General features: G+C 49.2%; 1 protein-coding gene across 1 annotated transcript in view; it reads right to left on the reverse strand.

The window, feature by feature from the left end:
• Positions 1 to 15,254, reverse strand: part of LOC130109766 (desmoglein-2.1-like) — a 46,484-nt gene that overhangs the window by 24,593 nt on the left and 6,637 nt on the right. The window contains exon 3 of the mRNA XM_056276748.1: positions 12,958 to 12,988. Within this exon, the coding sequence (XP_056132723.1) occupies positions 12,958 to 12,988 (31 nt within the window). The remainder of the gene's footprint in view (positions 1 to 12,957; positions 12,989 to 15,254) is intronic.

Genomic DNA, 15,254 nt, shown 5'->3' on the forward strand with positions numbered 1-15,254 from the left:
GCATGGAATAGCCTTCATTTCTAAGAACAAGAATAGACTGTCGAGTTTCAGATGAAAGTTCTCTTTTTCTGGCCATTTTGAGCGTTTAATTGACCCCACAAATGTGATGCTCCAGAAACTCAATCTGCTCAAAGAAGTGCCCATCCAACCAATCCAACTTGTGGGAGCTGCTTCTGGAAGCGTGGGGTGCAATTTCTCCAGATTACCTCAACAAATTAACAGCTAGAATGCCAAAGGTCTGCAATGCTGTAATTGCTGCAAATGGAGGATTCTTTAACGAAAGCAAAGTTTGATGTAAAAAAAATCTTATTTCAAATAAAAATCATTATTTCTAACCTTGTCAATGTCTTGACTCTATTTTCTATTCATTTCACAACATATGGTGGTGAATAAGTGTGACTTTTCATGGAAAACACGAAATTGTTTGGGTGATCCCAAACTTTTGAACGGTAGTGTATGTTTCATTGTTTTCATTAAATTAGCAGCTATAATTAATAAACTGAGTGATGGGGTTACAGCACCCCACTGGTAGAAGTGCACAGCCACAATCTGGCCCTCTGGTAGTGAGGATACCATTCTTGTGGCCCTCTGTATCATCAGAGTTGCCCCTCCCTGTATTAGGGTAAAGCCTTTTCTCCATCTGAAACATGATGAAATTCCTTCTGGTGGTACATACTATTGTATTTAGAAATCACGTCAGGACACAGCGCCGTCGCTCGACACAACCTCTATGTTGCATTCTTTATTTAGACTGACACAGCATCACAGGCAAGACCCGATCAAACAACCCAGAGCCCGCAGGCATCACCAATCGATCCCAGCACAATAGAACAGCACCAAATCAAATGCAGCACTGTCGATGTGTGCAGACATAACATTCCCCCCCTGGCAGGATTTCAAACATGAAAAGTTGACACAAAGTCCTCTAGGTGGCCAGGGCGTAAACGTGTGCGAACAGGTCGCGGGGTGGCCTGAGGCTGGGCAGGCCAAGGTGGGGAGGGAGAAGGCAGGGGAAGCTGAGGCCCAGAAATGTCTGGGGCCCGTGTAGGAGCTGCATGAAGCCCCGGGGCGTCTCGCCATGCTGAGGGAATGGCTATGGTTGTGTCACCAGCTGTGTGTGGCGGAGCTGACACCTTCCGTAGACGACTGGAGTGCCACCGAGTGCCATCGCTGAGGAGGTAGGTGGCTGGGCCCAGCTGACGGGTGACTTGGAGAGGAGAGGACCAGTATGAAGCCATTTTATTGTCCCTGTGGGGCCTGTGGACCCTGACCCAGTCTGACACATTGATGTCTAGCACCCTGGTTCGTTTTGACTGGTCAAACCGTTGCTTCATCCGCATCTGCTGACGAGTGACTGAGGCTCTGACCCCAGAGGGAGGTGCCTGGGGTGTGGAGGGGCGGAGCCTGTCAAGGGGCATGCACAGTTCCCGGCCTAGCATGAGAGAGGCTGGGGAGACGCCTGTGGTCGAGTGCTGTGTGGCCCGATAGTGCAGCAGAGTGTGACGGATGGCCTGCGTGAAAGAGCACCCTTGGGCCATGTGTGCTCTGAGGCCGTTCTTCAGTGACTGGTGAAAACGTTCAACGCCGCCATTGGCCTGGGGGTGGTAGTACGCAGTGCATATATGACGGATGCCCTTGCTTTCGAGATAAGCAGTGAACTCAGCAGAGACCAGCTGAGGGCCGTTGTCAGTGGCGATGGTCTTTGGGAGGCCCCAGCGAGAGAAAAGAGAGTCCAGGAAGTCGATGATGATCTGTGAGGTCACAGTGCCGGAAGTGGTGAGTTCAGGCCATTTTGAGTGTAGATCATAGGCGACCACCATGAAGCATTGGTGGTGGGGAACTCCATGGATCTCACCACAAATGTCCAACTGCAGGTGTTCCCAGGGCTGGGAGGGCCAGGCGAGAGGTTGCAGGGGTGGGGGAGCGTGGTGGCCAGTCTTGCCACTCACAAGGCAGGCAGAACAGTCCTTCACCAGAGCCTCAATATCTCTGTCTATCCCCGGCCACCACACCAGGTCTCGGCAGCGCTGTTTCAGTTTCACAATGCCCAGGTGGCCTTCATGCGCCGTATTCAAAACACGTGCACGGAGAGCAGCTGGGACCACTGTGCAAAACCCACGTGCCACGCAGGTGTCGTTCCAGCAGGAGAGCTCCTGTCTGACTCGGGCGAACGCAGCCAGCTCCTCTGGGACCTTGTGAGGCCAGCCGTTCTGGATGTAGGTGCGGAGCTGGGAGAGGACAGGGTCCTGTTCGGAGGCTGCCCTCAGCTTCTGCAGAGAGACAGTGGTCTGAAGGGGTGTGTGTAGCATTTGGACAATGTCCTTTTCCACACAGTCAGTGTCCATCTGTGGAGCTGGGGTGGAGACAGAGCGAGAGAGCAGGTCGGCGACAACATTGTCTCTGCCTGGGGTGAACTGCAGGCTGAAGTTGTACTGGCGGAGGTGGTCAGACCAGCGGTGCAGCCTCAGGGGTTTGTGGCCTGTCCCAGATGTGGACAGCAGCGCTGTCAGGGCCTGGTGATCTGTCCTGAGGGTGAAGGAGCGGCCATAGAGGTAGAGGTGCCACCTTTCACAAGCCCAGATACAGGCTAACGCCTCACGCTCACCCACGGAGTACCGCTGCTCGGTCAGGTTGAGGGCACGGGAGGCGAAGGCGATGGGCTTCTCCACACCGTTCTGGGTTTGAGACAGCACAGCCCCTATCGCTGTGGCTGATGCGTCACAGGTCACAAAGGTGGAGCTGGAGATGTCGAAGTGAGCCAACACTGGTGGTGAAGTCAGCTGAGTTTTGAGATCACACACAGCGTCACTGCATGCCTTTGACCACACCCATGGCTCGTCCTTACGCAGCAGCTGGCGCAGGGGGGCTGTGGTCGCAGAGTACTGGGAAAGAAACCTCAGGTAGTAACTTGTCATACCCAGGAAGGAGGCGACCTGGGCGGCCGAGCTGGGCTCAGGGATGGCCTGAATGGCGTCCACGTTGGATTGTAGTGGAGTTACACCGCTCGCTGACAGCCGGAACCCCACGAACTCGATGGCTGGCACAGAGAGGACACATTTCTCAGCATTGAGAGATAGCTTGTGCTTGGACAGGGCTGCGAAGACCATGTTGAGGCGCTTGTCGTGGATTTCACTGGTGGGCCCGTGTACCACTATATCGTCCAGATAAATGGCCACGCCCAGTATGCCAGCCAGCACGGAGACCATGATTTTCTGGAAGCAGCTAGGGGTGGAGCTGAGACCGAAAGGCATCCTGGTGTAGCGAAACACTCCTTCATGTGTCACAAAGGCTGTGAGGTTTCGGCTGCTGGGGTGGAGGGGCACCTGCAAGTACCCCTGTCTGAGGTCGAGCTTGGAGAACACCTCAGAGCCATAGAACTGAGCAGTGAGTTCTTCTGAGGTGGGCAGTGGATACTTATCAGTGACCACTGCCTTATTTACTGCACGTAGATCGACGCAGACACGCAGGCCCCCCGACTTCTTCTTAGCCACCACGAGGTTTGAGACCCAAGGTGACGCGTCCACCGGTTCAATGATGCCAGCTTCCAGCAGTTGTTGCAGCTCGGTGGAGACCCCATCACGGAGAGCCAACGGGATGCGGCGCAGTGGTTGGATGACAGATTTCACAGCAGGGTTGAGGAGAGGTTGATGGGCGAAGGCGGAGAGGCAGCCCAGCCCCATGAACAGCGATGGCCACTTCTGCTGCCAAGGTGTGGCAACAGTCAGGATTGCTGCCCCCCTTGTGTCTAAGAGGGAGAACCCCAGAGCGGAGAACAGGTCCAGGCCCATCAGGTTGGCCCCACGGCGTGCCACATGAAAAACTGCATTGGGCACCAGCTTGGTTCCATAGCGGACAGTCACTTGGAGAGAGCCAACCAGATCGATTTTGGAGTCACCATACCCACAGAGGACAGCTGGGGTTGCGGACAGTGGCAGTGAACCGAAAAATTGACTGTGGGTATCAACATTCAGGAGAGACACACCAGCACCGGTGTCCAACAGCAGGGGGATGCACACATCATTAATGTTGACTGTGCATGATTTGAATGACACTGGCCCAGAGGTCACCTTGTGAATGATGGCGGTTGAAGACTGGGGGATGTGGCCCTCTGACCCAGCCGGGGAAGATCGACAGACGTTGGCAAAGTGATTTTGCTTACCGCAGCTACGGCATGTCTGGCCACGGGCAGGGCAGTTCTGAGCCCTTGAAACACGAGACCGAGATCCACAGTTACCACAGGACTGTTGAGGGCGGAGCCAAGAACGCTGTCGTTGCAGTTGCAAGACGTCCCCAGTGGAGTCGGCGCCCGCCTCGCTCTGGATGGGGTGCTTCCCGAGGGGCAGCCGTGAGTAGAGGGAGGAGTCGTTGGCAGCTTGACTGGAGGTGGCCACTTGCTGTGTATTTAGCATAGCAGCACACTCAGCTGCTCTCTCAACCTGTAGTGCGATGGTAATTGCTCTGGACAGCAGCAGATCGTCTTCTTTTAGCAGGAGAGTCTCACGCACCTTTGCGTTGTTGGTGTGTTCGATTAGCTGGTCGTGAACCATCTCATCCTGAAGCACGCCAAACTAGGTAGCCCTCGCAAATTAGCTACATACTGCTGCACAGACTCACCAGGCAGTTGGTGTCGCTGACGGAATATAAATCGCCGAAGGAGGGCACTCTGTGGAGCAGCGAAATGGGTGCTCATAAGTCCCACAGCTTTGTCAAAGTTTGTGAAGTTTCCCAGAGTCCCGAGCACACGATGACCCTCTGCTCCCAAGCAGTGTAGCAACAGAGCCGTCTTCCTAGCCTGGCTCACGTCGTCGAGCCCTGAGGCAATGATGTAATTTTCAAAACTATGTAGCCAGCGAGTCCGTGGTACCGGAGGCTCGCCAGGTAATGCCAGGAAGGGGGCAGGTGGTGGGAGAGAGATATCAGCCATCCTCGTCGCCAATATTGTATTTAGAAATCACGTCAGAACATAGCACTGTCGGTCCACACAACCTCTACGTTGCATTCTTTATTTAGACTGACACAGCATCACAGGCAGACCCGATCAAACAACCCAGAGCCCGCAGGCATCACCAATCGATCCCAGCACAATAGAACAGCACCAAATCAAATGCAGCACTGTCGATGTGTGCAGACATAACACATACCTTACTGCAGGTAAACCCACTTCAACTAATTTGAATAAATGTCACCGGTTTTATAATTAAAAAGGACACTTCTTCCATGTTTTTTCCTGTAATGGAAGGGCTCAGGTTGAACCACACAAGACACTGTGAACAAGAGTGGCCGCTAAATAATCAATGATCATGTTGATTTTTTGTTTTGGTGTTTTGTGATAGAATGGAATGAAGTGATTATTAAATAAAATCAACTTTAAGGAATATAAAGTGAAATGGATTTTTCTTTCCCAGAGATAGGCAATCTCAAAACTTTATTACCCCTTTTTCATCCCAATTTGACATGTCTAGTTTCCTTTTCTCCTAAAGCTCCACCACTACATGACCCCCACAGCCATTAGGGAAGGTGCAGACATACCCGAGTGTGTCCTCGGACATGTGTACAGCCAGTCAGCCACTTCTTTTCACCTACCAGCTGCAGGTTTCTCTTGGGGATCACCGCGAGGAGGGTGTGGCTCTTCACCACACATGGACGGTCATTCATTATGGAGAGGCTATATTTTGTGCTTCACATGAAGACCACGTGTATGAAGACCAGTCTAGGATGCCACGAAGGGCCATCTAGAGTAGGTACTACTCCTATACTTAACCCCTTAACCCCAACCTTAACCTGCTCTGTTGTTGAACATGGCGGATCTAGAGGAGTAAACCTCAGTAATAAGTCCTGCTACTCCTCTGGGTAGCAGTAGTCCTAGGTGCATTCATCCATAGACAGATGGACTGGGGGACATCGTGGCTTTGCAGATGATCAATGCATCTTGACAGTGGAAAGGTACAACATCTCCATTTAGCGGAGAGCCATAGAACTGCATGTGGAGTAGCGCCCCATGCTTTAAACAAACATGCCCAACCGAAACCCTATGGGGGCATCCTGATGGGCGACCAAGGTGAGGTGAGGTTCTCTTGGGGAATGTGATGAGTGGAAGGCCAAATTATAGCCTCAGATCCACTAGCAGCTGTACAGGCAACCTACTAATTGCAGGGGTCGCTATTTACAATTGTGGGACTGAGCAGCAACCAGCAAGACTGAAAGGTGTAGCTAGTGGCAGAATTCATTGAAATTGCCTAAACTTAACCTTACCTTAACCTAATCTTAAACTAACCTCAAGATAACCCTAACCTACCCTTGACCAATAGCTAACCCTCAACCTAACCTCATCTGCAACCTAATCCTAACCTAATCCTAACCTTAACGAAACCTAACGGTTCTGGCAGAAAGCCCGGAACCGTTTTGCCTGAAAGCCCTGAAGGCAAACTTCTCCCAGCTGCTAGCCAACGTGGAAGTGTTGTAAGTTGCAGTTCCACCATGACCACTAGGCGGCTGGCTCCAAAAAAACTTTTTGTCCAACGTAAATTTAGTAGTAGTAGTAGTAGTACTAGTAGTAGTACTAGTAGTAGTACTAGTAGTACTAGTAGTAGTAGTAGTAGTAGTAGAAGTTTATTTGTCTCCAGAGAGGAAATTGGTTGTGCAGGAGTATGAACAGTTATAATGCAAGATAAAAATATACAGGGCAATTAAATATGTAAATAAATATGTAAACACAGAATAAAAATAAAAATAACATAGCATACATAGGTTAAAATAAATGAAAGCAATGTTTAAAAAAAAACCTGGTTGATTGGGCAAGCTCATATTACGTTTTTAGTTGAACAGTGAAATGGCTGACAGTATGAAATGAGTGTTTGTGTCTGTTGGTTTTGGCTAGTGGGAGTTTGAAACGGGAACAATAGTCAGTGAGAGAAGTTCCAACGCTTACCTTCAAATACAAAGTTCATACATTTTTTTCTGCAGGAAGTTCGTGACTAAATTGTTAATTTTGAGTCTGGTACACAGTGTGAGGGTGGTCATTTTGATTTTTTTTATATTAACAAGGCATTAAGGAATAAAAAGTATTGTTGAGGCATGTCTGCCCTGACTGAAAGTTCTGTCAACTTGTTTACCCCTGAGGTCTCACCCCAGCTCCACCCATGGTCCACCCTGTTGCCAAAATTTGGGTTTCCTGGCTCCAACAATTGGCAAGATGGTAACCTCCCTAAAGCCAAAATTATGGCTTCAAAATGCCCCTTTAGAAACCAATGGGTGACGTCACAGGTGCTACTTTCCACCTGCTTTATATAGTCTACAGGTGGGATACTTCACCCCTGCTGGCTCCCCACCTCGGAGCATTGCCAATTGTTCTCCCTGCGCAGCCTGGCTGAGCCAGAGAAAACACTGTGGTTCGAACCAAGATCCACCGCATTGGAACGCTAGGGTAATACAATCAAAGTTGGCAGGCATGAGAAATTACTTGGCATTTGGGATGCACACAAGTAAAAGAAGCCCAACTTGCTCTTAATTCTTAGAATTAAGGGGTTAAGTACAGGAGTAGTACCTTTCCTGGATGGCCTTTCGTGGCGTGCCAGACTGGTCTCCATACACCCCAGCATCATGTGAAGCGCAACATATAGCCTCTCCATGATGAATGACTGCACATGCGTGGTGAAGAGCCACACCCTCCTCGCGGTAGTCCTGTTAACGTTGTCAGGAGACAACAGAGGAGAACATGGCGGCTTTAGAGGAGTAAACCTCCATAATAAGTCCAGCTACTCCTACGGACACCAGTAGTCCTAGGTGCATTAATCGATAGACTGGTGTTATGGACCGGGGCACATCGTGGCTTGGCAGATGGTGAGGTAGTTGTTCTTACTATAGCATCATCCAGATATTAAAGGAACTGCAGTTTATACAGCACTCTTCTAGCTGCACCAACCATTCATAGCACTTTGCAATTAATCAATGCCTCACATTCACCCCCCCCAACACACACACACACACACACTCATACACCGTCGATTAACCAAGCAATATAACAACCAGCACACTGGGAGCAGTAAGGGGATATGTGTCTTGCTCAGGGACATCTCAGCATCTTGCAAGGAGGATCCAGGATTGAACCGGCAACCCTCCAGTTACCAGATGACCTGTGCTACCACCTGATCCACTGCTTCCCTGATCAGCACTTTCTACATGCCGGGTCACATCAAGTAGAACAGACCTACCCGCCTAGAGGGTCCACGCCAATAGTCCCACTGCCACAGAAAGCACAGATGTTGGTCCCAGGACCACGATACATAAATATCATCGTTAGTGAGGACTGAGAAAAGATGCTTGTAAAAGACCAGAAGTAATCTTTGCTTGATGAACTGTGACTGCAAAATGTATAACAAGCGTGTTGACAGAACTGGTAGAAAATGAACATTAATGTTCAATTTAGGCGTTCTAACAAGGTGGCCGTTGAGCTGCACGTACCATTTCAAACAACACGTGGTAATTACAGTGTTGTGACCGTATGAGACTGCATGGCTGTCCTGCCTTAGCCCTGCGTGTTTTAACACATAGCACGGTACCGATAACACGGAGGTTAGAGTTTCCAGTCACCTGGGGCCATGCGAGCCGAAGAGCTTTGTAAATGTACTGCCATGAACTCTGGTGTCTACCAAACGCCATGTGGGAGCAAGGGAGACTTGGTCTGGCCCACCCTACCATTCAGCACACGAGGAATTTGACTCCGGTACGCAGCAGCTTCTAGCTAGTACTTGCAGATGTCAGTCACACACAAAAGACAAAAACAGGAATGAAAAAACAGAAGAAATAAATGGAGCAACAACAGAACAACGGAGGCAAGCATGTCTGCACAACAGGGATGTCACTACGACACCGTTTTTATGGTTGAATAATCAGCAACCTATGTCCATATATTATATACCATACCCCAACTCCACAACCCATCATGTCCATATACAATACTACATAGTACTCCCTCTATATTATACTATGGTATCTTACGTACCAGAAGTACACACTATATATCCATCTACCACCAGCCTCACAACTACATACTACATTATATACCACATACAGTACTATATACTCCCTCTATATTACACTATATCATCTTATGTACCAGAAGTACACACTATATATTCATCTACCACCAGTCTCACAACTACATACTACATTATATACCACATACAGTACTATATACTCCCTCTATATTATACTATATCATCTTATGTACCAGAAGTACACAGTATATATTCATCTACCACCAGCCTCACAACTACATACTACATTATATACCAATACAATACTATATACTCCCTCTATATTACACTATATCATCTTATGTACCAGAAGTACACACTATATATTCATCTACCACCAGCCTCACAACTACATACTACATTATATACCATATACAGTACTATATACTCCCTCTATATTACACTATATCATCTTATGTACCAGAAGTACACACTATATATCCATCTATCACCAGTCTCACAACTACATACTACATTATATACCATATACAGTACTATATACTCCCTCTATATTACACTATATCGTCTTATGTACCAGAAGTACACACTATATATTCATCTACCACCAGTCTCACAACTACATACTACATTATATACTATGTTACAACTGCAACAATAACAACAACGTGTAACCAGTGTACAGCAGTTGTATGTGTATTTATGCATGTTCAATAATCCAGGTAAGAAAATCCAAGAAGTGTAAACTAGTGGTGATTCCGTATGTGGTGGGAGTGTCGGAACAGTTGAGATGTGTATTTTCTAAACACTGCATCTCAGTTGCTTTCAAAACCCAAAACACGCTGCGCCAGAAGTTGATTCACCCCAAGGATCAGGTCCCCCGGCACAAACAGAGCAATATAGTGTACCCTGTTAGGTGCCAGGAGGATTGCCATGACTTGTACATCAGGGAAACTAAACAGACGCTGGCCAAGAGGATGACACAACACAGGAGAGCTAACACGTCTGACCAGGACTCCACAGTCTACACCATCTACAGACCAGGACTCCACAGTCTACACCATCTACAGACCAGGACTCCAGTCTACACCATCTACAGACCAGGACTCCACAGTCTACACCAGCTACAGACCAGTGGCCACTCTTTCAAGGATGAGGATGCGACCATCCTTGATAGGGAGGAACGCTGGTTTGAACAGGGAGTCAAAGAGGCCATCTATGTGAAGAGGTAACGACCATCCTGGAACCGAGGGGGGCTAAGAGTACATCTGTCACCATCTTACAATGCTGTGACTGCAACTATTCCCCAATCCTCTGTGAATAGTACACACGGCCACTGTAACTCTAGTTAATGGTCACACCCATCTTTGCAACAGGTCGTTGGTTTGGGTCGTTATGTCACTGTATTGTTTATAAGGGTGTGGTACCTGCAGTCACTGTATTGTTTATAAGGGTGGGGTACCTGCAGTCAGTGTATTGTTTATAAGGGTGTGGTACCTGCAGTCACTGTATTGTTTATAAGGGTGGGGTACCTGCAGTAAGTTGAGACTGAAGATGTCACTTAGATGACGATGAAACGTTTCTATAAACATTGTGTCCGGATGAACTGATTCACCTTGCTTTGAATTGTATGTGTATTTACAGTTGCACATTGGTACTGCACACCTGGTGTGAAGAGGTGGTGCACATGGCAGAGGTGTAGGTGGGACATCTTGACCAGAGGAGGCTAGCTGCAGTGTCATATTTGCATAATGCGTGTGTATTGCAGGGTGATTTAGCGCATGCTAGTGTGTGTTCAGGTAGTGACGAGGCATGCCAGGACGATAGAGAGAGGAAGTCAGATGTGGGCCTTCCTTCATGCGGGGCGGCCACACATCAGACACACAGGCTCGTCGCTTTTAAACATCTCTGGATGTGTGAAACGGCCGTATGAATAAGATGTGTTTAGGTTGATGTGCACAAAGTACATTTACCGTCTAATTCTCTCATTCTATTTATTTTCTGTCATATATATATATACTCTATTCTATCGCCATTGATTTTACTACATAGTGGATCATTATCTGATACAGTTTTACCAGCTGATACAGGAAGCTGACAGGCACCATCACATAAGGTGGTGCTCTGGTCTGATTTCTGAGGATCCAGTACGGTAAAGGTCTAACGTATTGCTACCGTTGCATTTGAGACGTCTAAGTCCCTGTTTACTTTGTGACGTACGCAGTTGTTAGGTCAATCTCATAATGACAAACGGCTGAGATAACTTGGTTGTTTCTAACATAAAGGACCTGGTTTGATAAATTCTGAAGAATAGGATGCATAAAGTGACAATGCCTCACATCGACGTGTCCTGGTTGGGTTGGGTCAGGGTAAGGGTCAGGGTCAAGGTTTGGGTCAGGGTCAGGGGTGATGGAAGAGGCAGGCTGAAGACGTCGGCCGAACACAGACGGCAGGTTGTCAGTTGTTTAGAGAAAACACCGAGCAGCAGATACTATCAGTAGTCCACCTGCATCTGAACACATACTGTGAACCTCATAAAACATGTTGTCCATCCAGCAGAACACGACTAGTCTGCCCCATGGTGCTGTAGGTCAACCTATGAAAGCCAATTAAGACTACTTAAAACTAAAGGAAGTAGTTTTAAATTTGTATATTTACAGAAAGTAAGCTCTTGGGAGTATGTTTGCCTCAGCTCGTTCGTAGCTGACAAGTTTGGGGTTTTATGAAAGCTACAAAACACACGAGCTCAAATGGTCTGCAAATAAACACTTCAGAAAAACAAACGCTTGTAGCCTGCACAGCCCAGCCCAGCAGGACGACCAGCCCAGCAGGACGACCTGTCCAGCAGGACGGACAGCCCAGCAAGACGACCTGTCCAGCAGGACGTACAGCCCAGCAGGACGACCTGTCCAGCAGGACGACCAGCCCAGCAGGGCGACCAGCCCAGCAGGACGGACAGCCCAGCAGGGCGGCCAGCCCAGCAGGACGGCCAGCCCAGCAGGGCGGCCAGCCCGGGCTGTGGAGAGACATCGCCGAGACTGGCGGCTCTCCACCACCTCCAGTCCGAGTCCAGATGAACTGGACCTGCTCCGGGACGCAGCAGCTGCGGCAGGCAGGTTATTTGTGCAGCTCAGCGGAGTGTTGGAAGACGGATTTGCACATTCTCCATTTGCGCATTTCGGAATGCGCACTGTAGCCCACCTGTACTGCAAAACGAAGCCCCGAGACAGAGAAAAGCCCGCATCAAGTCTAAAGCTGCTCCAAGAAAGTCCCCCCTTCAAGCCCCGAGACAGAGAAATCCCGCAACAAGTCTAAAGCTGCTCCAAGAAAGTCCCCCCCCCCTTTTTTTTCCACCAAAGGAGATCCAACGCGTTGGCTACATAATAACAAGCTCGAGCTTTGCGCCCTGCAGGGCAACGTGAATTGAGCTACTCACCCCCAAGGCGATCAGACACACGACACAAGCGGGCGTAGGAACCCGACTCATGGCTTGGCGGAGCGTCCGTGGACCCAACAAATTCAGAGAACAGCGATGGAATGCGGTGGTGTGGTCCGTCAGAAGCGCCCGCGGTACCGTGTCCTCGCTGGCTGCCGCGCGTCACTGACACAGACGAGAGGCAGCAGCGCGGTCATAAAGACGCGTCTGTCAACACCGCGCTCCACTCCTGCATCCACGCCCTCACCTGTGGCGCGGGGAGGAGTATCAGGGCTGTGCGTGTGTGTGTGTGGGGGGGGGGGGGGCGGTGTTGGTCCCTAAAGTAACAGAAACCAACTAGTCAACATAAACACAGGAACTGTGTTGTTCGGGTTTGGAAGTACGGGGTTTTTAAGACGCGTTGGCTTCTTTGCCCCAGAGCCCGCGTGTGGGAGAGGGGTTTCGGGGGCTGCAGCCCAACATTAGAAACATGCCCCCCACTGGAAACCACTGTGACACACACTACCTGTGTTTGGCTGTTTCCTGTACCTGGGGGTGTAGACGCACACTGCGCAGAGCCCTAGAAAGAGAGAGTTACGTCAATGAGGGGTCGCGAGAGGGTCACGTGGTTCATGTAGCCGCCGAAACGAAACTTGGCGGGTCTTTTAAATGAACTGCTTTGCCGCGATTTCTGCTAACTACGAACCAATATTTTCAGATTGATACATTTATATATAGATATAGATATATTCCAACGTGACACATATTCTATGCGCACTGTTTGGAACTATCCGGGACTCCCATGATCCGCCATTGCTGTGGCCCATGACGTCTACGGGTTGACGTAACGCTCTCTTTCTAGGGCTCTGACACTGCGCTGCTAAACGGGACGCCATGACGTGAGTCTGAAACTCATGCAGCTTTCTCCAAGAGTAGCTGGCTGCAGACAAAATGGCGGACCTCCGCAAGAGGCACCTCCGCAGTTGACAGGAAATCACGTGACCTCCGTAGTTTACAGTGTTGTTAGCTATATAGCTAACGTAACGCAAGCTAACAATTGCGTTACGTTAGCTAGATAAGGTTAGTTAAACCAGTACATGTTATCAAAGCACCTCAGTATTGTGTAAAGAGACTAAACTTAACCAAGGCTACTGTGTCAAAGAGCACGTTCACGTATGCTTACATGATGCGAATAACGGTCAATGAACAGGCTTGTTAAACTGGTTAATGTCAAAGAATAAAATGAACACACTAAACAATACATTTACACATGTAAGTCACCCCTGCCTTTATGCTCGGCCTCGATCCACTGCCTCTTCTGCATCTTGATAATATGGTTAAATGTTGTGGGTCGGAAAGGAACCAGTGCAGGGGTCCGGCAGGGTCAAGCCCGTAGGCACTTTATTCTTATTCAGGGAAGGGAAATGCGGGAGGTGTATGGTGCAACTAGAGTCCGGGATGTGGGCTGTGTAAAAGACTATGTGTCTGTGTGCAGGGCGAGTGTGGTGCGGGTGTGCAGGAATGTAAATGACTTGAGAGTGTTTGTGCGTGTTGGTGAAGCGCAAGTCCAGGAGTAGGGGTTCTGCGGGAGGCAGCGTGGGAGCACAAGAGAGGGGTCCGAGGAACACAAGGGACGCAAGAAAGACGGAGCCCGAGAAGCACCGGCACCGGGTGTTAAAGTGTGTTGTTACCTTCTACTAATGAGACGTTACAACTCGTTTCAACCCCACGGGGCTATAAACTTTAATAATAACTTCGGCACGTAAGGTTATGCATCATGCTCGGTCCGTTATTCCAGGTGCAACAACCTAAACGACCCCTGTGTAAACAAGGAACTAAACAATGGTTCCTAACAATAGTTCCTATTGTTACATCCTTTCTCTTTTCAGTTTCTTCTCTTTTTTTTAGAACCTTTAATACATTTGCACAACATTTGTGATTCACTTTTTTTTCTTTTTCATTCATGCCCCCCCCCAAAGTCCATTAGTGCTACAGATCCATTCATCTATGTGAGGTCACAAAGTCTTTGTATCGCTGCGGCTGCACAACAGAGCGGCCTGATCTGGTGGTAACAGGGTTGGCCCTGTCACCAGTGTCCTTGGTTTTGTTTCCTGCTAAGACACTGCGAGAAGGAACACTCTCTGAATGTCCGGGTTCAACACTCTCTGGCTGACTGGGGCTGCTGATCTCCATGTCCATAGTGTCAGTGAAGATTGCTCCTGGTGCATGCCTGAGGTGTCTGCGATTTCTCCTGATGACACCACCCGTGTGCAGCTGGACCTCATAGGATCTCCTATCGACCGGCCTCAGCACCTTGCCCACTCTCCAGCCAGTGTGGGGTGCGAGAGGCTGAACTCTCACACATTCACCTGGGGCAAGCGTGTCAAAGTCTTTAGCCGACCTGTCGTAGTATGCCCTCTGCCGTTGTTGGTTATTTTGTAAATCCTGTTTCACCTGCACAACTTTCGGCTGTAACAGGCTTGCCTTGGTTGGCAGTAGTGTTTTGGTACGGCGACTGAGCAGCCGCTGTGCTGGTGTGGTATCAGTACCCTGTGATGGTGTGTTGCGGTGGTCCAGAAGGGCGAGATAAGGATCCCGTCCAGCAGCCTTGGCTTTGAGCAAGAGTCTTTTTGCTGTCTTAACGGCTGACTCAGCTTTGCCGTTGCTTTGCGGGTAACCTGGTGATGAGGTTTTATGTTGAAATCCCCACAGTCGACTGAACTTCTGGAATTCTTGTGACGAATACTGTGGGCCATTGTCCGAGATTACAATATCTGGGATACCTTGGCGGGCAAAGTGAGCTTTCAGCTTCCGTATCACTGTGGTTGACTTGGTATCTGCCAGGT

The sequence above is a fragment of the Lampris incognitus genome, chromosome 3 (genome assembly GCF_029633865.1).
Source record: "Lampris incognitus isolate fLamInc1 chromosome 3, fLamInc1.hap2, whole genome shotgun sequence".
NCBI classification, from domain to species: Eukaryota; Metazoa; Chordata; class Actinopteri; order Lampriformes; family Lampridae; genus Lampris; species Lampris incognitus.